General features: G+C 44.1%; 1 protein-coding gene across 1 annotated transcript in view; it reads right to left on the bottom strand.

Annotated features, from left to right (window-relative positions):
• The window catches only part of NCKAP5 (NCK associated protein 5), a 1,115,675-nt gene that overhangs the window by 324,549 nt on the left and 764,806 nt on the right, over window positions 1–26,320 (bottom strand). Inside the window, 1 exon segment of the mRNA XM_033946444.1 lies at window positions 16,712–16,780. Within this exon segment, the coding sequence (XP_033802335.1) occupies window positions 16,712–16,780 (69 nt within the window).

Below are 26,320 nucleotides of genomic sequence, written 5' to 3'. Positions count from 1 at the left end.
CATTTTCCTTAACATTCATTGCCAGCCAGTTCCACTCAGTGCATGCTAAATTTGGCTGAAATAATATGTTAACCTGGAAGGCTATACATCAGAATTAATGGAAGATGAGATAAATAGAAGAATATCATTTGGAAATAATCTAAATTTAATAATAATCCTTTCATTTCAATACAGAATGGAATTGTCTATTGTCACAGGCCATTGCCTGTTAGGCTAGATGTCATCCTCTTTCTCTGTGGACTGTTTTGTTAAGATGTCCTCTGTTCGAGGCAGCACATGCTCAGTCTTTCTACTGTGCTAGGCCAACCCATGAATTTAGATATTTTCAGAATATGCAAAATGTGTGAATGTTTGATCATGTCTCATCTTTACTTATCATGAAACACTGGCTTCTGTCCTCGTAAAAAAATCAGATTAAAGATTTTTCTGTTGACCCCCCAAGCCCTCTGTTCTGGTCAAGCCCACTATCAATCCACTGTCTTCTTATCTTATCCTTCCTCATCTTTTCTCCAGTCAAAACAATAAGTCTTATTGTTCATTCCATCTTTATGCTATGTGCATATCGTGAATTTGCTAGACGCTCTGCATTTTTTTGGTTGCTCTTATCTTTATGGAATTCTCTTCCATCATACACATATGTTACAGGCAAATAGCCCCATCGAGTAAGGTTTTCTATTGTGTGGAAATGTAAGTCTTGACCAGACTCTACCTATGTATGTGCCCACCTGTGAAATATGCGCTATGTAAGTTATGTATGCATTTACAGAGTAATATGAATGAAGCAGTGAAGCAAAGTTACGTTATGTATATGATTACAAGGTGTTTTGCCCGTATCACACTACTCTTATTTCCTTGGCATTTTGAGCAGTTTACATCACCCTCTGGGTCCCTTGAGAAAGAATTTCGAAACATGGTCCATGTCGGGACCTGCTGACACAGCTGAAAGCTAAGTGGGAACTTCTTTCTCTCTTTTGCCATTGAAAATTAGTTGAGCACTTGAACAGTATGTCATTTTAAGCTTTTTTTCAAAATAAGTCATACACAGGGATGGGGCGGTGGGTTTGGCTATAGGAGTTAATGCTCTTGGTCAAATTTCACAATTCTGAGTGTATGTGAACACATTACTTATTTTATAAGTCAGATATATATTTTGCTTATTTGCACACTGAGAAGTCTTATCCAGTTTTACAGAGTAGCAGGCATAATTATGTCATTCTCATGTACTGTATACGTGCAAAAATCAGAGGGTTCTAAAAATACTTTTAATTTGGGTAACAATCACAGCTTTAAAAATACTCTTAGTATAACACTACCTGAATTTTTTTTGTATTGGGATTTATTAACTGCCTTTTCATGAAGAGATTCAGCCAAAGCAGTTTACAATACAATGAAGAGTCAGGTACTCTTAAGTATTTTCCCAATCTGTCCTGGCAGACTCACAATCAAACTGGTGCCTGGGGCATTCGAAGGTTGGGTGAGTTGCCCAGGGTCACAGGGAGCAGGCTGGGATTGAATTTATAACCTCAGGGTGCTGAGGCAGAAACTCTAATCAATAGACCAAGGGATGGTGCCTCAAAATGTACATAGAGCTCACCAACAGAGATAAGCTTGGGCAGTGGCGTACCAAGGGGGGGGCGGAGGGGGCGGTCCGCCCCGGGTACCAAGCCCTGAGGGGGTGCTCCCGGTCCGGTCCAGTTCCCCCCCCTGCGCCGGGTGTCGCGTCTGGAAACAGCCTGCAGCAAGATCGCGATGCCAGAGATCTTTGCCTGCTTCGACTGTTTCCTCCGCCACGGTCCTGCCCCTCCTCTGATGTCAGAGGAGGGGCGGGACCGCGGCGGAGGAAACAGCCGAAGCAGGCAAAGATCTCTGGCATCGCGCGATCTTGTTGCAGGCTGTTTCCCCAGGGCAGTAGCGTACCAAGGGGGGCGAGGGGGAGGTCCATCCCGGGTGCCGCCTTAGGGGGGGGGGTGCACAGCTGGCCCGGTCCCTATCGCGCTCCTACCCTCCCAGCGAAAGCAGCATCGGCGCCATTATCGAAAAAGGTAATGGCGCCAGGCCTTGGAGCACCAAGGCAGACCGCTTCTCCCCCCTCCCAGCCGAAACCCCGCTGACCATCCTATCTCTCCCCCCCCCAAGTGAACCTTTCCGACCCTCCCAGCGAAAGCAGCAAACCTCACTCCAATAGCGTCGGCTTTATCCTCCCTCTGCCGCATCACTGATGACGTCATCAGTAACGCGGCAGAGGGAGGAGAAAGCCGCGAAGGAGGTTTGCTGCTCTCGCTGGGAAGGTCGGAAAGGTTCACGGGGGGGAGAGATAGGAGGGTCAGCGGGGGTTCGGCTGGGAGGGGGGAGAAGCGGACTGCCTCGGTGCTCCATTACCTTCTTCGGGCAGCAGCAGCGTTTACAATTCGCTGCTGTTGCCGGCTTCAGGCCTTGTTCTCTGCCGGGTCCTGCCTACTTCCAGTTTTCATGAAGACAGGACCCGACAGAGAGGAAGGCCTGAAGCGGGCAACAGCAGTGAATTGTGAATGCTGCTGCTGCCCGATGAAGTTCAGGACATCAGGACATCGGGGAAGGAGCAGGGAGAAATCGGCTGCTGGCTTGGGGGTGAGGGTAGGGAAAGAATCGTGGAAGTGGAGAAATCGGCACGATGGCTTTGTGCGGGCTAGGGGGAGAGAGAAAGAAAGGAAAAAATAAAGAGGGGGCCAGGGGGAGAGAGAAAGAAAGGCAGAAAGAAAGAGGGGTCAGGGGGAGAGAGAAAGAAAGGCAGAAAGAAAGAGGGGGACCAAGGGGAGAGAAAGAAAGGCAGAAATAAAGAGGGGGTCAAGGGGGAGAGAAAGAAAGGCAGAAAGAAAGAGGGGGGCCAGGAGGAGAGAGAAAGAAAGGCAGAAATAAAGAGGGGAGCCAGGGGGAGAGAGAAAGAAGAAGGACCAGAAGAAGGACCAGAGACTCATGAAATCACCAGACAAAAAAGTAGGAAAAATGATTTTATTTTCAACTTAGTGATCAAAATGTGTCCGTTTTGAAAATTTATATCTGCTGTCTATATTTTGCACTATGGCCCCCTTTTACTAAACCGCAATAGAGTTTTTTAGCGCAGGGAGCCTATGAGCGTCGAGAGCAGCGTGGGGCATTCAGCGCAGCTCCCTACGCTAAAAACCGCAATCGCAGTTTAGTAAAAAGGGAGGGGGAATATTTGTCTATTTTTGTATAGTTGTTACTGAGGTGACATTGCATAAAGTCATCTGCCTTGACCTCTTTGAAAACCCGCGGAATATAAATGATAATTAACATTTTCTCTGCGTACAGCGTGCTTTGTGTTTTTAAAATTTTATTGTTGGTAGATCATTTTGACTTGGCCACAAAGGTAAGGGGGAGGGAGGGGAACTGCTGAAAGACATCTAGTAATCCTTGCAGGCTTGACTGCAGGGAATTATTTTTGTAAAATCATGTTTTGTTATGTGACTGGCATTATCTAGACTTTAATTTCTATGAATGAATAGAATGAAAATGATATAAAATTACTTGCTTGTTTTTATGTGCGTGCGCTGAAGGAAAGTGGAGAGAGAGTGGGCTGAGGATGCTGAAGGGAAATGGGGAAGAAAGTGGGGAAAAGACGCTGATTTATAAATTGACAATTGTACAGAATATTGTTTCTTTTTATACTTGAATATAAACAATTCAAGGCTTGTGTGGATGGAATCAGGTGGTTTGCGGGGATGGGGACCGAGCTTACGGGGATTAGTCCAATAAAATGGTATTTTTTTATTTCTCATTATTTGTTTTATTTTTATTTGTTAATTTATAAAGTGGTGATTGTTATGTATCAGTTTTTTCAAATTTACATCTACTGTCTTTATATTTTGCACTGTATTAGAGGACATGTGTTACTGTTTTTTGTGGTGTTGCATTGTATCCAGGGTCTGGTTTCTTGGCGGATCAGTTTAACTTTTGTCTACATATTTCTATTTTTAGTTTGTGATTATTCCATTTTGGGCGAGGGTGTATCTCTGTTCTGTGTGTATGAAAAAGACATAGTTTTCAGTTGGCATTGACTACAGGACCAATTGACTGTGCGGGATCTGGCTTGTTTAGTTTTACAATGTATGTGTTGGTGTTCTAGTGCTCACTGCAGTGTTTAAGATGCAGCCTTTTCCTAGGTACACTCTTGTGGTGCGATATGTAGATTGGTACTAAAAATCATATTTTTCATATAGATGGGGGGGGTGTCAAAAAATGATGGGCCCCGGGTGCCACATACCCTAGGTACGCCACTGAGCTTGGGTGGATCTCAGTTAATTTCACTATGAACAATCAGAGCATTTGTTTTCTGTAGATTCACTGCCAGCTTGTTTCTCTCAAACCACGTCAAAATGGTATTGAAGTACAGCAGAATACAAATTGCATAAACAACAAAATATCATTTGCAAATAATCTAAATTCAATAATAATCATTGCAGTTCATGTATATCTTCAGCATCTGGCACATTCTTAGGTCAGATCTATTGCTATCGTAAGTGATTCCACCTAACTTAAGGTTACACTAGTGTTCTATAAAGGTGCCTTTATACAATAGGCTTCTACCGGGTACCCAGTTAGCACAGTTACTTACCGTAACAGGTGTTATCCAGGGACAGCAGGCAGATATTCTTTACGCATGGGTGACGTCACCGACGGAGCCCACGGTACGGACCTTTTTACTAGAAAGTTCTAGTTGGCCGCACCGCGCGTGCGCGAGTGCCTTCCCGCCCGACGGAGGAGAGCGTGGTCCCCAGTTAGTATAAGCCAGCTAAGAAGCCAACCCGGGGAGGAGGGTGGGACGTAAGAATATCTGCCTGCTGTCCCTGGATAACACCTGTTACGGTAAGTAACTGTGCTTTATCCCAGGACAAGCAGGCAGCATATTCTTTACGCATGGGTGACCTCCAAGCTAACAAAGAGGGAGGAGGGATGGTTGGCCATTAGGAAAATAAATTCTGAAGTACAGATTGGCCGAAGTGCCCATCCCGTCTGGAGAAAGCATCCAGACAGTAGTGAGTAGTGAATGTGTGAACTGAGGACCAGGTGGCCGCCTTGCAGATTTCCTCAATGGGTGTGGAACGGAGGAAAGCAACAGAAGCGGCCATAGCTCTTACCCTGTGGGCCGTGACAGCGCCGTCTAGTGACAGACCGGCCCGAGCGTAACAGAACGCGATGCAAGCTGCAAGCCAGTTGGATAGCGTCCGTTTAGAGACCGGTCGACCCAAACGATTTGGGTCGAAGGTCAGGAAGAGCTGAGGGGACAAGCGGTGAGCCCTTGTACGATCAAGATAGTAAGCCAGGGCACGCTTGCAGTCAAGACTGTGCAATGCCTGTTCTCCGGGATGTGAATGAGGTTTCGGAAAGAAAACAGGCAACACAATGGACTGGTTGAGGTGAAAAGCTGAGACCACCTTTGGAAGGAACTTTGGATGGGTGCGCAGAACCACCTTGTCATGGTGAAAAATAGTGAACGGTGGATCGGCAACCAGTGCATGAAGCTCACTAACCCTCCTGGCAGAGGTGATGGCAATGAGGAAAAGAACCTTCCATGTCAGAAATTTGAGCGAAGTTGTGGCAAGCGGCTCAAAGGGAGGTTTCATGAGGGCAGATAAAACCACATTCAGGTCCCAGACGACCGGAGGAGGCTTCAGAGGTGGTTTGATGTTGAAGAGGCCCCTCATGAATCGGGAAACCAGAGGGTGAGCCGTGAGAGGTTTTCCTAAGACAGGTTCATGAAAAGCCGTGATGGCACTGAGATGGACTCTGATAGAGGTAGACTTGAGGCCTGCGTTGGACAGGGAGAGCAAGTAGTCCAGAACAGTGTCCACCGCTAAAGAGGTGGGATTGTGATGATGACGGAGGCACCAAGAGGAGAACCTGGTCCACTTCTGATGGTAACATTGGAGGGTGGTCGGTTTCCTGGAGGCGTCCAAAATGAGACGGACAGGCTGAGACAGATTTCCTGAAGAGGTCAGCCCGAGAGAAACCAAGCTGTCAGGTGGAGCGAAGACAGATTGGGATGTAGTAGAGACTGATGTTGCTGTGTAAGTAGAGTAGGAAACACAGGCAGAGGAATGGGATCCCTGGAGCTGAGCTGAAGCAGGAGGGAGAACCAGTGTTGACGAGGCCACCGGGGAGCTATGAGGATCATGGTGGCTCCGTCCCTGCGGAGTTTGGATAAAGTCCGCAACATCAGAGGTAGAGGAGGAAAGGCATAGAGGAACCAATCCGTCCAGTCGAGAAGGAATGCATCCGGGGCCAGACGATGAGGAGAGAAGAGTCTGGAGCAGAACTGGGGCAGCTGATGGTTGTGAGGAGCTGCAAATAGGTCCACCTGCGGAGTGCCCCAGCGAGCAAAGATGGAGTGGAGCGTGGGAGGGTCCAAAGTCCACTCGTGAGGTTGAAGGATGCGGCTGAGATTGTCGGCCAGGGAGTTCTGTTCGCCCTGGATGTAGACAGCCTTGAGGAAGAGACTGCGGGCCGTGGCCCAGGTCCAAATGCGAAGAGCCTCCTGACAAAGGAGGCGAGATCCGGTGCCGCCCTGTTTGTTGATGTAGTACATGGCAACTTGGTTGTCCGTGCACAGGAGCAGAACCTGAGGGCAAAGAAGGTGCTGGAAGGCCTTGAGAGCATAGAACATGGCTCGTAGTTCCAGGAAATTGATGTGATGAAGACGCTCCTGCGGGGTCCAAAGACCTTGGGTGCGTAGGTCTCCCAGGTGAGCTCCCCATGCATAAGGGGAGGCATCCGTGGTGATGGTCATGGAATGCGGGGGCAGATGAAAAAGAAGGCCCCTGGAAAGATTTGAGGAGTTCAACCACCATTGTAGAGATTGCTGAAGAGACGATGTCACAGAGATGGGATGAGAAAGAAGGTTCGAGGTCTGCGACCATTGGTTGGCCAGAGTCCATTGAGGTGTCCTGAGGTGGAGTCGTGCCAGGGGAAGCACATGCACCGTCGAGGCCATGTGGCCCAGGAGGACCATCATCTGTCTGGCAGAAATGGAGTGATGAAGGAGCACCTGACGACACAGGCGGAGCAGGTTCCGCTGACGGTCGGAGGGGAGAAACGCCCTCATTAGTGTGGTGTCGAGAACTGCTCCAATGAACTGAAGGCGCTGCGTGGGAAGCAGATGCGACTTGGGGTAGTTGATCTCGAACCCCAGGAGGTGGAGGAGAGAGATGGTCTGATGAGTGGCTTGTAGCACAAGCGGAGACGTAGGTGCTTTCACCAACCAATCGTCCAAGTAGGGAAACACCTGGAGGTTGTGAGACCTGAGGAAGGCCGCCGCCACAATGAGGCATTTGGTGAACACCCTGGGTGATGAAGCGAGGCCAAAAGGTAGCACTTTGTATTGATAATGGCGATGGTGCACCTGGAATCTTAGGTAGCGACGTGAAGCTGGATTGATTGGTATGTGAGTGTAGGCCTCTTTGAGGTCCAGGGAACATAGCCAGTCGTTCTGAGAGAGATGAGGGTAAAGGGTGGCAAGGGAGAGCATTCTGAACTTCTCCTTGACAAGACATTTGTTGAGGTCCCTGAGATCGAGAATGGGACGTAGGTCTCCTGTCTTTTTTGGAACCAGAAAGTAACGGGAGTAGAATCCCCGGCCCCTTTGTTCCAGAGGTACTTCTTCGATGGCATTGAGGAGAAGGAGGGATTGGACCTCCCTCAGGAGGAGGGGGGTTTGAGTTGAAAGAGAAGCAGACTCTACGGGAGGATTGTCTGGTGGAAGAGTCTGGAAGTTGAGAGAGTAGCCGTGGCGGATGATGTTGAGGACCCACTGGTCCGATGTGATGACCTCCCAACGGCTGAGAAAAATGTGGAGCCTGCCCCCGATTGGTTGAGGGAGAGGCAATGAGGGTGGAAGACTGGCTAAGCCCTGGAGAGAGGAGTCAAAAGGGCTGAGAAGGTTTGGCAGGAGGAAGAGGCTTGGCAGGTTGATTAGACTGTGCACGAGCCTGGTTGTGGTGTTGTTGGCGAGCCCGCCTAGGTTGCTGTGAAGGCGGGTTAAGCGGCCTAGCGGAGAACCTGCGCTGGTAAGAAGACTGTGGTTTGTAAGGCCGAGCAGGAGGGGCCTTCTTCTTTGGTTTAATGAGAGTATCCCATCTGGTCTCATGGGCGGAGAGTTTTTGTGTGGTGGTATCCAGAGACTCTCCGAACAATTCGTCTCCCATACATGGGGCGTTGGCTAGTCGGTCCTGATGGTTGACATCCAGATCAGAGACCCTGAGCCAGGCCAGGCGGCGCATGGCCACAGCGATGGCAGATGCACGAGAGGTGAGCTCAAAGGAGTCATAGATGGAGCGTACCATAAATTTTCTAAGTTGAAGCAGGCTGGAGATGTGCTGCTGGAATAGTGGGACCTTGTGCTCCGGCATGTACTTTTGCATGGCGGAGAGTTGCATTACCAGATGTTTCAGGTAGAATGAAAAGTGGAAAGAGTAATTGTTTGCCCTGTTGGCAAGCATGGCATTCTGGTAGAGCCGCTTGCCAAACTTGTCCATAGTTTTGCCCTCCCTGCCAGGAGGGGTAGAGGCATAGACACTGGAGCCTTGAGTCTTTTTTAAAGTGGACTCAACCAGGAGAGATTCATGGGGCAGCTGGGGTTTATCAAATCCCGGGATTGGAATAACCCTGTAAAGGCTATCCAGTTTACGGGGTGCCCCAGGGACAGTTAATGGATTTTCCCAATTTTTATAAAAAGTTTCCCGTAGGATGTCATGCACGGGTAACTTCAGGAACTCCTTAGGGGGTTGATCGAAATCTAATGCCTCCAGGAAAGCTTGTGATTTCTTGGAATCAGATTCCAGAGGCAAAGATAAGGCCCCCGATAACTCCCTGAGGAATTTCGAAAAAGAAGATTGTTCAGGTTTAGATGTGGTATCGGGGGCCGAGGGCTCTTCGTCCGACGACGATGCATCCTCCTCGGTACCGAGGGGAGATTCCTCCCAGAGGTCCGGGTCTCTGACATCGGTGTGTGCGTGCCGAGAGACTGGAGTGGAAGGCTCGGTATGATGAGCTTTAGACCGAGACTTGCCTGAGCGTACCGAGACGGTACCGGGGGATGAAGACCTATGTCTGTCTCGGTCCCGGGAAGAACGGTGCCGGTCAGGTTCGCGGGAAGACCGGTGTTCCGCTCGGTCCCGAGGAGGATCGGATGTCGTCAGAGCGACGGCCTCGGCATGGGCATGGATATGCGGTGCCGAGAGAATGGGCATGGATGGGTCCATAGGTACCGATGGCGTGGATACCGGTTGGACGGTGTGGGGCTCGGGCCGGTCTGGTACCGAAAGCAGCGGTGCCAGGATAGAGGGCAAGAGCTGTTTAAGTTGCGTTTGGAGTTGTTCCTGCAACTTATCCTGGAGGATGGCCGCAATGCGGTCATCCAGGGGTGGCACCGGAACCACTTTTTTCTGCTTTGGTTCCATGGGTGCCGCTCTACGCTCCGGCGATGAGGAGGCCGATGACGAGGCACTCACCGATATCGGAGCGGAGCGCTTTTTAGTTCGGCGTGGAGCCGAAAGAGCCGGTGTCGCCACCGAGGTGGGAGGGCGCTCAAGGGTGGAAGGCTTCTTAGCCGGCTTACCTGGCGCCGGTGGCGCCGATGTGATGTCAGGCGGTGTCGAGGTGGTCGGTGCCGACTTCGATGGTGCCGCAGTTGAAGAAGTCGAGTCCATAGTCGGGCCGGTGCCGAACAGCAGACTTTGCTGGATTTGGCGATTCTTCAAAGTGCGTTTTTTAAGAGTGGCACAGCGGGTGCACGAGTCCGCCCGATGCTCCGGTCCCAAACACTGTAAACACCAATTGTGTGGGTCAGTGAGGGAGATCGGGCGTGCACACCGCTGGCACTTCTTAAAACCGGGCTGCGGGGGCATGAATGGAAACACGGCCTCCGCAAAATCAAACCCCGAGGCCTGGATCGTGACAACAGGCCCCGCCGGGGCAAAGACAAAAAACGAAACAAAAAGAAAATATTTTTTTTTTTTTTTTTTTGGAAATGAAATAAAAAAGCAACCCGAAGGTAAATAAACGAAAAAAGAACGCGAGCGGGAAGGCAAAAAGAGGTTTTCAATCGGAGTTGAAAAACGCACGTCTTCTTCGCTCCGCGGAAACGAAGAAACTGGGGACCACGCTCTCCTCCGTCGGGCGGGAAGGCACTCGCGCACGCGCGGTGCGGCCAACTAGAACTTTCTAGTAAAAAGGTCCGTACCGTGGGCTCCGTCGGTGACGTCACCCATGCGTAAAGAATATGCTGCCTGCTTGTCCTGGGATAAATAGAATTACCCTCTATGAGACAGATTAAAGAAAGTGTGCTAAAAATTAAGTGTCAATTCTATTACGCAATTACTAGGATTACCAGACATCCAGGAAAACCTAGATATGTCCTCTTTTTAGAGGCCGGTCTGGGTGCCCGGAGGGATTTCCAAAACCCGGCAGTTTATTTGGGTTTTGGAAGTCCCTGACCTCAGTGCCACGTCTGGAGGGCATCTGTGCATGTGTGGACGTCGATGCAATGACATCATACATCATTGCGTCGATGTCCGAGCACGTATAGACATGGTCCCGAGCTTGGGGAGATTCGTGTGGGGGCAGAGTGGGAGGCAGAACGGGGCAGAGCTGCAGATGGAACAGGGCAGGGCTGAGGGGAGAAGGGGAGGAAATGGGGTGTCATCCGCAAATTTTATAACTTCACATTTCGTCCCCGTTTCCAGGTCATTAATAAATACATTGAACAGCAGCGGTCCGAATACAGACCCCTGCGGAACTCCGCTCGTGACCTTCCTCCAGCCCGAGTAGTGACCCTTCACTCCAACCCTCTGTCTTCTGCCTGCCAACCAGTATTTGACCCATCTGTGTACGTCCCCTTCCACCCCGTGGTTCCACAGCTTCCTAAGTAGCCGCTCATGGGGTACCTTGTCAAAGGCCTTTTGGAAGTCAAGGTAAATGATGTCTACGGGTTCCCCTTTGTCCAACTGGCTGTTCACCCCCTCAAAGAAGTGAAGTAAGTTTGTTTGGCATGATCTTCCCTTGCAGAAGCCATGTTGGCTCGCTTTCATCAGCCCATTTTTTTCGATGTGCTCACAGATGCTGTCCTTTATCAATGCTTCTACCGTCTTGCCTGGAACCGATGTAAAACTTACCGGCCTATAGTTTCCCGGGTCTCCTCTTGACCCCTTTTTAAAGATAGATGTAACATTTGCTATCTTCCAGTCCTCCGGGATCTCTCCAGTTTTCAAGGATAGGTTGCAAACTCGTTGGAGTATTCCCGCTATCTCATTTCTTAGTTCTTTTAGTACCCTAGGGTGGATTCCATCCGGGCCTGGTGATTTGTCGCTTTTCAATCTATCTATCTGTTGGAGGACATCTTCATGGCTCACCTCTATTGTTGACAGTTTTTCTTCTTGATCACCATGGAAGTTTTATTCTTGATCATCACGTCGGGTTCTGGTACACTGGATGTGTCCTCGCTTGTGAAGACTGATGAGAAGAATTTGTTTAACCTGTCGGCTACCTCTTTTTTGCTCCTTTATCACTCCCTTTTTGTCTCCATCATCCAATGGTCCTACTTCCTCCCTCGCCGGTTTCTTCCCCTTAACATATCTGAAGAATGATTTGAAGTTTTTTGCCTCTCTGGCCAGCCTCTCTTCGTATTTTCTTTTCGCTCTCCTAACCACTTGATGACATTCTCTTTGGCGTTTCCTGTGTTCATTCCAGTTTTCCCCAGTTTGGTCCTTTTTCCATTTCCAGAATGATTTTTTCTTGTCTCCTATCGCTTTCTTCACCTCATTGTTTATCCATGCGGGGTCTTTTGTTCGGTTTTTTTTTGCACTCTTTTCTAAATCTGGAGATGTACATATGTTGTGCTTCTTGCACTGTGCCCTTGAATAGAGACCAGGCTTGCTCTACAGTTTCTGTTTTCCTTGAGCTGTTTCTGAGTTTTTTCCTTACCATTGCTCTCATAGCATCATAGTTCCCTTTCTTGGAGTTGAACGTTGTCACTGTGGTTCTCTTCCCTTTTGTTGTACCTACTCCTAATTTGTACTGGATCATGTTGTGATCGCTGTTTCCTAGTGGTCCTACTACTTCCACTTCTTTTGCAGGTCCCCCTATTCCGTTGAGGATTAGGTCAAGAGTGGCATTTCCTCTTGTTGGTTCCTTGACAAGCTGATGTCACAATGGCTTCATTATTCTATACTTGGCTCACTTCTGATATTATTGGAGAAGAGTGTAGCACAGTGGTTAAAGCTTCAGCCTCAGCACCCTGAGATTGTGGGTTCAAACCCTGCATTGCTCCCTGTGACCCTGGGCAAGTCACTTAATCCTCCACTGCTCCAGGTACATTAGATAGATTGTGAGAACAATGGGACAGATAGGGGAAAAGCTTGAAGTACCTGTATGTAAATTGCTTAGAGTATGGTTGTAATATCACAAAAAGGTGGTATACAAGTCCCAATCCCTTTCTCTGATGTCATAATGCCTCATTCCACCAATAAGAGCCAACCTCATCAGTGATGTCACAATGGCTTCATTGTTCTATCCTCCACTGCCCCAGGCACATTAGATAGATTGTGAGCCCATCGGGACAGAGAGGGAAAAGTGTGGATGTAAAACTACGAAAAGGTGGCATCCAAATCCCAATCCCTATCCCTTTATCTGTGAGAGCTATTGGTCACTTGCCAACTCGTGAATGAAGAATACAGAAAATCTGTGTGCGAATCCTAAAAGCATATTAAGAAGGAAATGATGCATTGACAGTCTGCCTAGTACAACATGTATTTTATATTATTTGCTTTGCCATCTAAAAAACAACAGAGAAGATGGGCAGAGCCGATATCATTTTAAGCCAAGAAATGTTTTAAGCTGAGAGTTTTCAGACTGTCGGGGTGTTCTCAGGCAACGATAGCCAAGCCCATTTCGCCTCCAGTAGCTATCTGCTGCATTTCTTTTGGGATGAATTTTTTGACAGGTCACTGCTTTCCTCTCTTGAAATCTGCAGCCCTTTTCAACTGTTTTGTGGAGCTGTTTGCGTTCATATGGCAACCCTTTTTGGATAACAGCTGAACGACTCTGCTCTATAAAGATTTTGTTTGAACAAGGCACACAGTATATTTGTATATTTATGGAGGTCCTGGAGAACAAGGCTCTCGCTTAAAAGACAGATAGGTACTGTACCATCTAAAATGGAGATATAAAGTAGTTTATCAGCCAAAGAAACAAAGAACAAACAGCCTGATGTTTCAAAAAGAATTTTTTTCCAGCCATCAGAATTGCTCCCTGGAAAATCAGATTAATTATCTTATTCATGACATTCTACTTCCCCCCCCCCCCTATTCTCCAAGTGAGTGCCTTACCTATCCTCACTCCTATTATTCCCTTTTGCCTCTGAGACATTTAAATTTGAGCTCTTTCATTTCACTGTAAAATGAAAATTTCAAGTGAGTTGAAGGACAAGTCGCATGATATCAAATTAATAGAACCAAAATATCTTTTTTTTTTAATTGTTTCTTACTTCCACAGAAGGAGAAAGCATATTTTAGCTTAATAAAGAAGTAAGAAAAAAAGGGGACATGCGCCATCTGTCTCCCTCATCTACGACAGATTGCTCTATCGCAGGGGTAGGCAATGCCAGTCCTCGAGAGCCAGAGCCAGGTCAGGTTTTCAGGATATCCACAATAAATGGATTTGCATCTCAAAGAGGCAGTGCATGCAAATCCATCTCATACATATTCATTGTGGCTATCCTGAAAACCTGACCTGGCTCCGGCTCTCGAGGACCAGAATTGCCTACCCCTGCTCTATGCTTTTGAAATAACATGTAACTGATGAATGAAGGCAAGAACCCATGGAGAAGTGACCAATTGCTCCTTCCAAGATCCCTCGTTTTTGGTGGCAGTCCAATGAAACCTTGATCTCAGTGCTTCTCAGTCCTATCCTAGAGGCACAACTAGCCAGTCAGGTTTTATGGATTACCACAATGAATGTGAGCAAGATAGATTTCCATATAGCAGGGACCTATTTTATGCAAATCTGCCTCTTAAATATTCATTGTGGTAATCAAAAAAACCTGGCTGGCAAGGTGTACCTCTAGAAGAGGGCTGAGAAGCACTTCCGAACTGCAACATAAGTCTGGAATATTCTGCAGTGAATCAGTTTACATTTGCACAGTGGTGTGCTTAGCATATGCGACACCTGGGGCCAATCATTTTGTAACACCCCCTCCTCTATTTGAATAACCTGATTTTTAGTAATAATGCACACCGAGTGTAACTAGGAAGGTAACATCTTACACACTGCAGTGAGCACTAGAACATAAATACACCCATTGTAAAACTTAACAAGCTAGATTAGTACAGATTGATCCTGCACAGTCAATGTTAGCAGAAAACCATGTCTTTCATACACACAGAACACCCTATATGGAATAAGTAAACTAAAAATAGAAATATGTAGACAAAAGTTAAACTGAACCACCAAGAAGTTGGGCTCTGCATACAATGCAACACCATAGAAACAGTACTGCATGTCCCCTAATATTGTGCAAAATATAAAGATAGCAGATGTAAATTTGAAGAGACTGAAAAATAGCAATCATTTTACAAATTAACAAAATAAAGCAAAAATGGAAATGAGATAATATAATTTTATTGGACTAATACATTTTTCAATTAGCTTTCACAGGTCAAAACCTCCTTCCTCAGGTCAGTAAAGTATACTGCTGTTATGGTATCCTGTCCTGACCTGAGGAAGGGAGTTTTGTTCTCTGAAAGTTAATAAAATATGTATTAAAATTAGTCCAATAAAAGGATCACCTTATTTCTATTTGAAAATGCTATTTAAAAGAGATTAATTTAAGTTCTGTGTGGAAAAGCAGGCACGGATAGGGCAGAGTTTCGGTGTAGAAATCATTAGGTAAACTGAGTCGAGCTTTCCTTGAATGATGACTCGGTATATAAAGTCAAGCATTAGATTAGATTAGATTAGGTGCTGGTATTTTAGGCCAGAGAAACTGTGATCTAATATTTGCCACCTAAGCTGTACAACAAAGAAAAATGGGGAGATCCAATGATCCACAGTGAAAACAATCCACCGATGAAAACAAAAACAAAAACTGTGGATACAGATGTTCTGGAGATAATTTATTAAACACTGGCATATAAAACCATGAAAATTCAATTAAAAAAGTACAATGATAAAAAATACTGTGATAAAAATCCAACCGGACCTTACACGGTCCGTGTTTTGGCGAACACGCCTTTCTCAGGGGTCCAATGGTTTGCAAACTCACATATAAAGAATTGGACTGAAAACAGTCTATTGTCTTTAAACTTGTGAGAAAAGAACACCGCAGACAAGCTGAAGTAGCGTGGGGTTAGCGCGCGTTCTAATCTACTGTGTGCGCTAAAAACACTAGCGCACCTTAGTAAAAGAAGCCCTCAATCTTGTGGAAGTAGAAAAGGCCCACCCTATTTCACTCATGCACATGGAAAAGCATGCAAAAACAAAAGGCCACGGTGAAGGCCTCCCACCGGTTATCAGAGCCAATGGAGCTCCAAGTTTAACCCAAGCATTATATTTGGGAAGGATACTGAAATAGATCAAAAAACAAAGATGGGGGGCACCAAATTCTTTTTTAGCCACACTATGTTGATGACTTTTGAAGGCAGAAGTTCTTTACCCCAACTCTTTCAGAAAGAGAATGTCTGCTCTTAGTAGAAACAGAGAAAATGACAGCGGGCAGAGACAGCATGGTCTATCCAACCTGCCCGCTGAACTTTGCTATCTTTTTCTGTGCCTTGGCGATCCTCTGTGCTTCTTCTATGCCTACTTGAATACAGAGAAGTTATTCTTCTCACCACCTCAGCAGTCAGGCTGTTCCAAGTTTTCCAAGTTTCTTAGGGCTCCTTTTACAAAGCCGCACTAGGGCCTTAACAAGCGGAATAGCACACGCTAAATTTCCGCGTGCGCTAATCCGATGCATGCACTAAAACCGCTAGCGCAGCTTTGTAAAAGGAGCCCTAAATTTATTTTAAGTTTTCTGTCCCGCCCTAGGGAAAACTTTCAAGGCAGCTTACAATCTAAAACATTTAAAATACACAATACAATATACAAAAAAATAACACATAATGCAAAGCATAAATAAAAAAAATATTAAAAAATTAACATCACCAGATTAATAAATATAAAAAAATTAACATCACCAGGTTAATTCCTCAGATTAATAGAAACTTAGAACATGACAGCCGACTCCAATTAACGTCAGCATTTCTTTTATCTAGCAACGACTTTGTATAAAGCTTTCAAACAAACCAAAGCAGGGCAGCGCATAGCATTTTAAAACTTGGCGAACACGCTTGGCAGTATACGACTGGGCGCCACGGGAGGATCCGGATGATCCTGAGACTTTGGGCTCCTTTTACGAAGCCGCGCTAGCGGGTTTAACGCGTGTGACTTTTCATCACGCCCTAACCCCCGCGCTGGCCTAAAAACTACCACCTGCCCAAGAGGAGGCGGTAGCGGCTAGCGCGGCCGGCGGTTTAGCGCGTGGTATTACGCACGTTAAACCGCTACCGCGCCTTTGTAAAAGGAGCCCTTTTGTTCAATACATAGAAACTTGGCAAAAAAAGTGAAATGACTACAATATCTGGGCCTGGCATCGGTATGCGATCCAAATTATTTTCAAGCTCACCTCATCAAGGCACCTTTCGTACTGCTCCCTCTGATTTTCATTTTCCAAAGCCAACGCTGAATTCTCTGCCTGCAGTGAAATATACAAATAAAACAAAAAAAAGATTAATGGACATGCTGTGCAACATGGCAAACTCATTTGATGCATTTGCTTTGCGACCATTCCTTCTAAAGATACATATATTTCAAAATAATTATTTGATCAAGATGGCATTTAAAGTAATTAAAATACCTGCACAATGCAACAGAATTCAGTACAGAATGCAAAATGCTGGTGTAAACATTTGTTTTCATTTCATCCTGGAGATTCTCACTGTTCAGAAAACATTGTGAAGGTCATTCTGAAAGCATGTTTTATTGCATCCAAGCATAAATGAGAATTTTTTTTTTTTTTTTATATACAGTCATGTCACGCCTCATGACTTTAACTAGAGAGCCTGTGGTATACCATAAAACTGAGGGAAAATCTCAAGTTCAAATGAAAAAGCTGATTTTCAAATGTTCAAATCTCATTTGGTACTCAGTAATGAGGTGCCTGGCTGCTAAATCCTCTGTATTTATTATTCTGAATACTTGTCTTTCAGGGGATATTCTCATTATCTTAGTTGCAGTGAATAAATATTCTCCTTCAATGCCAGCTTAAAATTAAAAATCTAATGCAATCTAATAGGTGTAAGATCAAAGGAGAACAGTATTGGCAGGGTGCTACTGGGAGTTTTACTGTAGAGCTTTCTGTGCCACAGTATAACTGCACAAAGAACACGAAAATAAATTGGAAGAGGGATAAGAGCCAGAAAACACAGTACTTTACCTCTTCACAGGTCATACTGTAGATGCAAGTATAAAATCTCCCCTATCATACTGCAGAGAAAAGCTTAACCAAAGAGACCATTTTTTTTTTTTTTTAAAGTAAGCAAAGTTAACCCACCCAAGTTCAACCCTCCTCCCAACACCACTCATGGACCCTCTGGAGCTCACCCTGGTAGTCTAGTGGGTAAGGATGGGAACAGTGCCCCTCTACTCCCACCTCATTGCTGTTCCATTTACAACAGTGTCTAAAACAATGCTAAAAACTTGGTTTTTTGAATAAGCTTTTTGGTCCCTCTTAACCCCTGACTTGGACTTGGACTAACCTTTGTTGTCTCCCAGTTGCCTTGAAGTATTTTTTTAATTTGTCTTCTATGATTATGCTCTTTTCCTGTCACTAAATGGAGGTCCTTTCCTTTGATTATGTCTTAACCTATAAATCGCTTTACTCTGCTCAACAGTTGAAGCAATATAGAAAATTGGGAATAAATAGATAAATCAATCAATTACCATAAGACTACCACTAGGGGTCATATGCATCATTTTAAACCCAGCTAGACTACCAGAGATACCTCTAGTTCAGTCCCGAAGAGAGTCAGCAGGTAAGGGAAAGAACAAGGAATAATGTTGGAGATATCTGTTAGACAACTTGAACTCGGGAGGGTTGTCTATTGAGGGGGGGGGGGGCGGTGTCTGGATCAGGGGCAATGATGTCAAGAGGTCTAGACTCTAGACTGAAATGGAGCTTCTGTTGGAAGACTTGACTGAGAGGTTGAAATTTCTGTTTGTGGAATTGAGAGGAGTGAATTATTGGCGGCTATCTATTAAGGTAAAATTAATTGCAGCTGTGCTAGCAGCAGTGACACTAAATTGCATGTGAGACTGTCATGCACACTAACTTGTTGGTGCCAGGCCAGCCGCATCCTATAGCAGTTCATGTCCCTTCTGGATCCCATCCCAACCTTCATTACACAGCTAGAATAGAATGTTTACCTCGCTAGCTGGTTTCAGTGTGTGGTACCCTTAGCGCAGGCCCACACTAATTCCTATTATTTGCTAACAATCACAAAGGAGACGGTCACCTCTGCGCAAAAAACAGCAAGATCCAAGAAAAGGAGCAGAGCGTGCCTGGTCTTCAAACCCCTCTTTATTGATAACATTTAAAATTCATATGCAAAGTAACCTATAACAGTCACACAGACATATTACAAATAATAGGCCGAAATCATGGACTCGTCACAAACTGTGTTTCGGCTAAGGTGCCTGCATCAGGAGTTTTGAAATACACAATAGTGTAAAATGCCACATGACAAATCTTTTCTCTTACACCTTACTTGGAGTCGGATGACGGCAGCGACCTTGGGAGACCCTTGATACAGCACTTGTTGTGCAAAACATGTCGGGTCAGACTCCCAGGTTTGGCTGTGATTGAGTTAAGTACAAATGCACTTTATATTTATATTATTTATTAGATTTAGAGCAAACAAAAAATGATAATTTATTAAAATTATTTAAAATAAGATACATACAACTTGAATAACATTTGAACAACAGCAAGTGGACAGCCAATGATGAGGCACCATGTAAATCTTCCCGCGGTTTTGAAATTACACAGCGGTGGAATGGTGGGGCTGATGCGTCCTTTGTAGACACAACAGTGGGATAGATCTATACCCAAATATATTTTTACATCCAGATCCTTATCGCTATATATGGACTTCTAAAGACAGGGCTGAATATAGTATAAACTGTTAAGGTTTGGCACTTTGGCCATTTGATCTGAAGACATGACAAATCTATGGCATATCTATGTCATGTGGCATTTTACACTATTGTGTATTTCAGGACTCCTGACGCAGGCATCTTAGCCAAAACACAGTCTGTGACGAGACCATGATTTGAGCCCATTATTTATCATATGTCTGTGTGACTGTTATAGGCTACTTTGCATACAAATTTTAATTGCTATCAATAAAGAGGGATTTGAAGACCAGGCAGGCTCTGTTCCTTTTCTTGGATATAACTTGCTAACACCACACTTACTGTCTACTGAAGCACAGTCAACATCCTCCTTAGTATCCACATTCATATATATCTGCTATGAAACAGGTGCCGATGTATATATAGACAGCAAGTACCATACTTTCAAAAGGAAAATCCTGTGTGCACTTTTCTCCTCTGATTTAATTAATGCCGCCGCTTTTTTGTCATGGGTACTTTAACTCGCAGTGTGTGTTGCGGGGCCAAATTTCAGTGGGATTTTCCAAAGAGGTAAACTTTTTAAGCGTAACTGCCGGCATTTGGGCATTAACACTGATGTAAGTGCCCAAACCAAAAGTTACTGTGATATATTCAGGGATGTTAAATATAAATCAAGGTCAGAAAGAAGGTCAACAATATCTATTGGTAGAACTGACTTAAATTGGTTACAAAACCTATGGAGAGTGATCAAACTTAGGTTTATAAAATTACTCAGAGATATGAAACTCTGTAAGGAAGGCTGAAAAACCTCCCTTGGGTGAAGAGTTCACCTTCCAGTCATTGTTTTTTTTATAAAAACTTTGATCACTGACTCCAAAGATAGTGTATTTACTCAGTTTCAAAAAAGTTTCATATAGTTATTTAGCTGGATATTTGAAAGTCACTGTATGGTATATATAATGCTGTTTACACTTAGCTTCAGTGGGATTTTAGGGGGTCCCAAAAGTTAGGCATTGAAATATAAACTTACGAGTATTCTGTAATCGCATTGTCATTTCAGAATTGTACTTAGTACCCAAATTGTTGGCATCTACTTTTTAGTGCCCCCAGTTTGACTAACCCGACATTTAATTTATGATAGAAACATACAAACAGAGAAACATGATGGCACATACAGGCCAAATGGCTCATCCAGTCTGCCCATCCACAGTATCCACTATTCCCTCCTCTCCCTATCCCAAGCTTTCTTGAATTCACAGTCTTTGTCTCCACCACTTCTACCAGGAGACTATTCCACGCATCTACCACCCTTTCTGTACAAAAGTATTTCCTCAGATTACTCTTGAACCTATCACCTCTTAACTTCATCCTATGCCGTCTCATTCCAGATCTACCTTTCAAATGAGAGATTTGCCTCATGTGCATTTACGCAAAGTAGGTATTTAAACATTTCTATCAAAAATCTATTTCAAAAATCGATTATTGCAATGCCCTACTCAAGGGAATAGCCCAAAATGAAATTAGACATTTACAGATCATTCAAAATGCTTCAATTAAACTTATAATGAAAGCTAAGAAATTTGATCACGTCACTCCCCTTCGAAAGCGCATTGGCTCCCAGTCGCGTATCATATACAGTATAAATTAGGTCTGCTTACCTTCAAGTCTCTGTTATATAAAACTCCGGCTTTCATTTACAAATCATTGATTCCCTATACCCCAACCAGATTACTGAGGTCTAATGATCAACATTTATTAGTTATTCCCTCACTTAAAATTATTAATACACGGCGGCATTTTATTTTTTTCTGTTACAGCTCCTCAAACATGGAACACCCTTCCCATTTACTTAAGAGGAGAAAACAATTTAGATAAATTTAAGAGCAAACTAAAAAGCATTCTTTTCAAGGATGCTTTTGATACTTAAAAAGCTTGACTAAGAGTTTAATTTCATTTCCATAACCTTGTTAAGGTTTATTGTTTATTTCTTCCCTATTGTTTTTTTACCATAATTGTCTTCTTTTCTATCAGCAATTTTTATTTATCTAACCATCCTTTCCTCTCGTTTTTACATGTTTGTAATATTAGTCTTTAACACATTACGTAGCCTTCCTCTGGACCGATTCTAACCTGTTTATATCTTTTTGAACATGCAGTCTCCAGAATTGTATATAATATTCTAAATGAGGTCTCACCAGGGTCTTATACAGGGGGCATCAATACCTCCTTTTTCCTCACCATGCACCACAACATCCTTTTAGCTTTTGCATTCGCCTTTTCAACCAAGTCCCATTCCTCTTTTGTACACAAAAGTTCTTCACTCCCTAAACTGTACCGTTTCCTTGAGGTTTTGCAGCCCAAATGCATGACCTTGCATTTCTTAACGTTAAATCTTAGCTGTCAAATTTCAGATCATTCCTCAAGCTTCGCTAGGTTCTTCCTCATGTTTTTAACACCATCAGAGGTGTCTACTCTGTTGCAGATTTTGATATCATCTGCAAAGATGCAAATCTTACCTGACAGCCTTTCAGCAATATTGTTTACAAAAATGTGAAAAAGAACAGGCCCAAGAACTTGAAGCACACCACTGGTCACTGGTAACATCCCTTTCCTCAGTGAGATCTCTATTGACTACTAGAGAATGACACGGTGACAAAATTCATCACCGTTCCCGTCCCCGCGGATAACCGCGGTAAATAATCCCATGTCATTTTCTAGTGTCTATTTCAGCCTCAGTCCTTCTACACCAGCATTCTTCAAAGCAAAGCTTGCGGGTCAGTGGTTGTGGCCATTCATACTCTGATTCTTCCCTCTCTCCTTAAAGAATGACATGAAGATGGTTTCCCGCGGTTATCCGCGGAGACGGGAAGAGTGATGAATTTTGTCACCGTGTCATTCTCTACTACTACCCTCTGTTGCCTTCCACTCAACTAGTTCTTGACCCAGTCCATCGCTTTGGGGCCTATCCCGAGGGAACCCAGTTTATTTGATACCTATATGGAACACTTTCAAAGGCTTTGCTAAAATCTAAATACCCCACATCTAGCACACTCCCTCTATCCAGTTCTCAATCATAGAAATTGATCAGATTTGTCTGACAAGACATGCCTCTAGTAAATCCATGTTGTCACGGGTCCTTTTATCCACTGAATTTCAGAAACGTCACTATCCTCTGTTTCCATTAATTTACTTACCACAGAAGTCAGAATTATCAGTCTGCAGTTCCCTACTACCACTTTTTTGTAGAGGGACCACAATCACCCTTCTCCAGTCCTCCGGTACCACTCCCGATTGTAGAGAAGCATCAGAAAGGTCAGCCAGCAGAGCCACCAGAATTTCTCCAAGTTCCTTCAGAATCATTGCATGCAACTTCCATAGTGTACAATGGCAAGGGGGCTATTCACATGGGTGGGGCATGGGTGTCTCCCACAATTATGTGCACATATAATAGTATTATTTATATACCAAAGGGCAGCATTAATGCACATGTATTTACACCTGCCCTTTGGTACATAAATAATACTATTATATAATATGGGCACATAATTTATTTATTTATAACCTTTCTAACTCGCTTAAACTTGGGTTTACAACATAATTATGGGAAATGTCCATGCCAATAAGATCCCAAGGGCTTTTCCTTGTAAAGTGAGCTATCTGGGTGTGATGTCACATGACACCATATGATGTGCATGTAGACAAACTTGAACCATGTAGCAACCAGCAGGTTTGGATGTACACGAGTCGTAGCCAACCAGATAACAGACAAATATGTACTGTATATACCCAACGAACTGCACCAGTTATTATAATTACTTTCAATAATATTGACTATAAAACATAAAAAAATCTATGGGGAGGGAGGTGGGCTGTGCTTATCGGGTAATCTTGCACTGTGAAAGAAAGCAATTGAGATTTTCTCTTGCAGATGTTTCTAGTTGAAAAATATGCACACTAGCCACACTAGCTTGTTCAATAAAACAATGATACAATACTAAAACTCATTTCTTAAAATAAGATGCAAGCAGTAGTGTTCTTCTGCACATTATCGGCATAGAATTATAAGTCATACGCTTGAAAGGAAACCTATAGCAAATCTAGCAGCAGATAGTGGTATGGTGCTATATCATTTCCAACATTTTTATGAGGAGACAAATAAGGTAGAAGCATAATTCTGAACACAGAACATGATTTATCAAGGCACAGCCAACCCCTTCTATTAGTTGGTTTGTTAGCTGCAGAGGAAACTAGCATCAGTGCACATCTGAGACATTTGGCTGAAGAGTTGTAATAACGGAGAACACAACATCACGTTAAAATTATTCTGTAATGTCTCTAAACTTTGTTTCCAACCATCCTGACTAAATACTGTGTACTTTCTCCCCCCCAAAAGTAATCAATGAAGTAGCTTGAGAATTATGACAACTCTCAAAAGAGCCAATTTGCTTCAGGAAACAAATCAATGCAAAGTAGACAAATGGAGGGACAAGAAGCCAAGGAGTGGTTGAGAGCAATGCACTTATTTTATCGAGATGGAAGAAAAGGGGAAGGGGATGTCTAAAGGTCATATGTCAAGCTGAAACTCAACTAGCTACTCAAAATCCTTTGACGGTATCATTGATAAAGGTCAAGGAGAACAGAGTTATGGCAGTGAACTTTAAAAGTACTGACAGAATGTGAGACCACTGGATGTCACGTGCATTTCCTTGTTATTCATACCAAACCATTAGACCCTTTCTGGAAAGACTTATTGATCGACATAGACACTCATTTGTCATACCTTGTACAGTACATTAAGAGCTTCCCAAGTACTTCAAATGCACTCAGCATTTTTTTTCCCTCTTTTATGTTTCTATTTGACACATTAATGCATTTATGCTTTTGCAGCTGAAGCTGAAGCTTTGTGCCAGCATAGGGCCACTGCAAGACTGTTTCCCACATGTTAAAGAGAGCCTTGCAAACTGAAAATAGACAAAGACCTCTTCAAGTCTTTAAGGACCAGTAAATAGTTGCATGCTATTATGGTCTTAGCTATGCAAGTCTTGAAAAATCATAGTTACAGAAAAGCTCGCCAAAACGGCCTACTGTTTGCAAAAATGTTCAATTTGTTTGAAATTTCAGCATTGAGAACTTTGGGCCCTGATTCTATAAGTGGCACCTAGGAGGAAATATTTACTCACTCAAAGAATAGTTAAGCTCTGGAACGCGTGGCTAGAGGTTGTGGTTAGAGCGGTTTGGACAATTTCCTGGAAGAAAAGTCCATAGTCTGCTATTGAGACAGACATGTGGGAAGCTACTGCTTGCCCTGGATCGGTAGCATGGAATGTTGCTACTCTTTTGGATTCTAGAATATTGCTACTTTGGGAATTCTGCATAGAATGTTGCTACTCTTTAGGATTCTGGAATCTTGCTATTTTTTAGGGTTTTGCATGAAATATTGTTACTATTTGAGATTCTACCAGGTATTTGTGACCTGGATTTGCCCTGGAAACAAGATACTGGACCATTGGTCTGACCCAGTATGGCTGTTCTTATGTTCTTACACTGAGGATGCGTAGTGAAGCCTAAGTAGATGTGGTTAGGGGTGGAGACTAGGTGTGGTTCACTTAAGCGTTGCTAGGCATGTGTTAGGTTAGAAAAACCCTGGCCTAATGTACTGGCGCCTACCACTAGGATGCCTAGTGCTGCCTAAGTTTGCTAGGCGTGATTCTATACATGGTGCTGTGCAGCTGATTGACAATTACGCCGAGTGACACCTACAAGTTAGGCGCCATTTATAGAATCAGGCCTTTTCTGTATACAACTTCTTCAAGCATGTAAGTTTAGACAGGACGTAGAAATCAGAATCAATACTCCTGGCAGGGACTCAGTTCTGGCGATATTTTAGGAAAGGATCATTGACTTAGAGCAGGGGTGTCAAAGTCAAACACATTTAGGGGCCGAAATCCAAAACACAGGCTAAGTCGTGGGCCAGACCCCGCCCCCATAATAGTAATAATAATAATAATTTTATTCTTATATACCGCCATACCGAAAAAGTTCTAGGCGGTTCACAACAAGGTGAGCTGATACATGGGATACAGATAAAATACAAATTAGAATAATGGACTTAAAAACAGATAAAGACAGAAAGCATTTACAATATAATGCAGAAAATACCGGCATGGCAGGGAAAGAAGTAATACATAGAACAGATAAAATACATCAAGTTGAATATAAGGAACTTGATTGAAAAAATGAAGCAGAATGCATTAATATACCAGCCTATCAAAGAGTTGAGTCTTTAACAATTTTCAAAAATCAAGATAGGAAGAGACCTCTAACATAATTTTTCCAAGCCATACATTCAATTTAGCGGCTTGAAATGAGAGGGTTCTCTCAAGGAACTTCTCATCACGACAGGATTTTATGGAGGGATATGAAAACAAGTGCACTCTACGTATGGTCTTTTTGGCGTGACTCAAAGAAAATGAGACACAAGATAACCTGGTAACAAACCCGAAACTGATTTATAACAAATACAAGAAAATTTGAACAGAATTCTCGACTCTTATCGGCAATCAATGGAGTTTCAAATAAAAAGGAGTGATATGCTCCCATTTTTTTTAAACCAAAAATGAGGCGAACACCATTTTTTTCCATTCATTTTTCATATATACACACACACTATAATCTTATTTACACCACTTAGAGGGGCATAATAAAAAAAAAACATCTAAGTCCCCTTTTGGCCTACTGCCTTAAACGTTGAAAGTAGAAGCAGGGAAAATGTCCATAATCAAAAAAAACGTCCATCACACCACACGGCCGTTATATGGGGCCCGCGGTGTGATGCACGTTTTCATTGCCGCCCCCAGTGTTATTTTCTGACCGGCTCCCTCCTCCACACTGCCATAATGTGCATAGCAGTGGCTCCTCGCAAGTCCCACGCCTCATCCGGAAGCCTTCCCTCTGATGCGACGTCAGAGATAAGGCTTCCGGTTCAGGTGCAGGATGCGCGTAGGAGCCGTCGCCCGCGGCTTTGTGCACTGCGGCAGTGAGGAGGAGGGAGCCAGCAAGAAGATAACACTGGGGGCAGCAATGAAAATGCCGCATCGCACCT

This window comes from Geotrypetes seraphini, chromosome 5 (assembly GCF_902459505.1).
Source record: "Geotrypetes seraphini chromosome 5, aGeoSer1.1, whole genome shotgun sequence".
In the NCBI taxonomy this organism is placed as follows: domain Eukaryota; kingdom Metazoa; phylum Chordata; class Amphibia; order Gymnophiona; family Dermophiidae; genus Geotrypetes; species Geotrypetes seraphini.
Note: the sequence above shows the minus strand (reverse complement) of the source record. Positions and strands in the feature narration are given on the sequence as shown.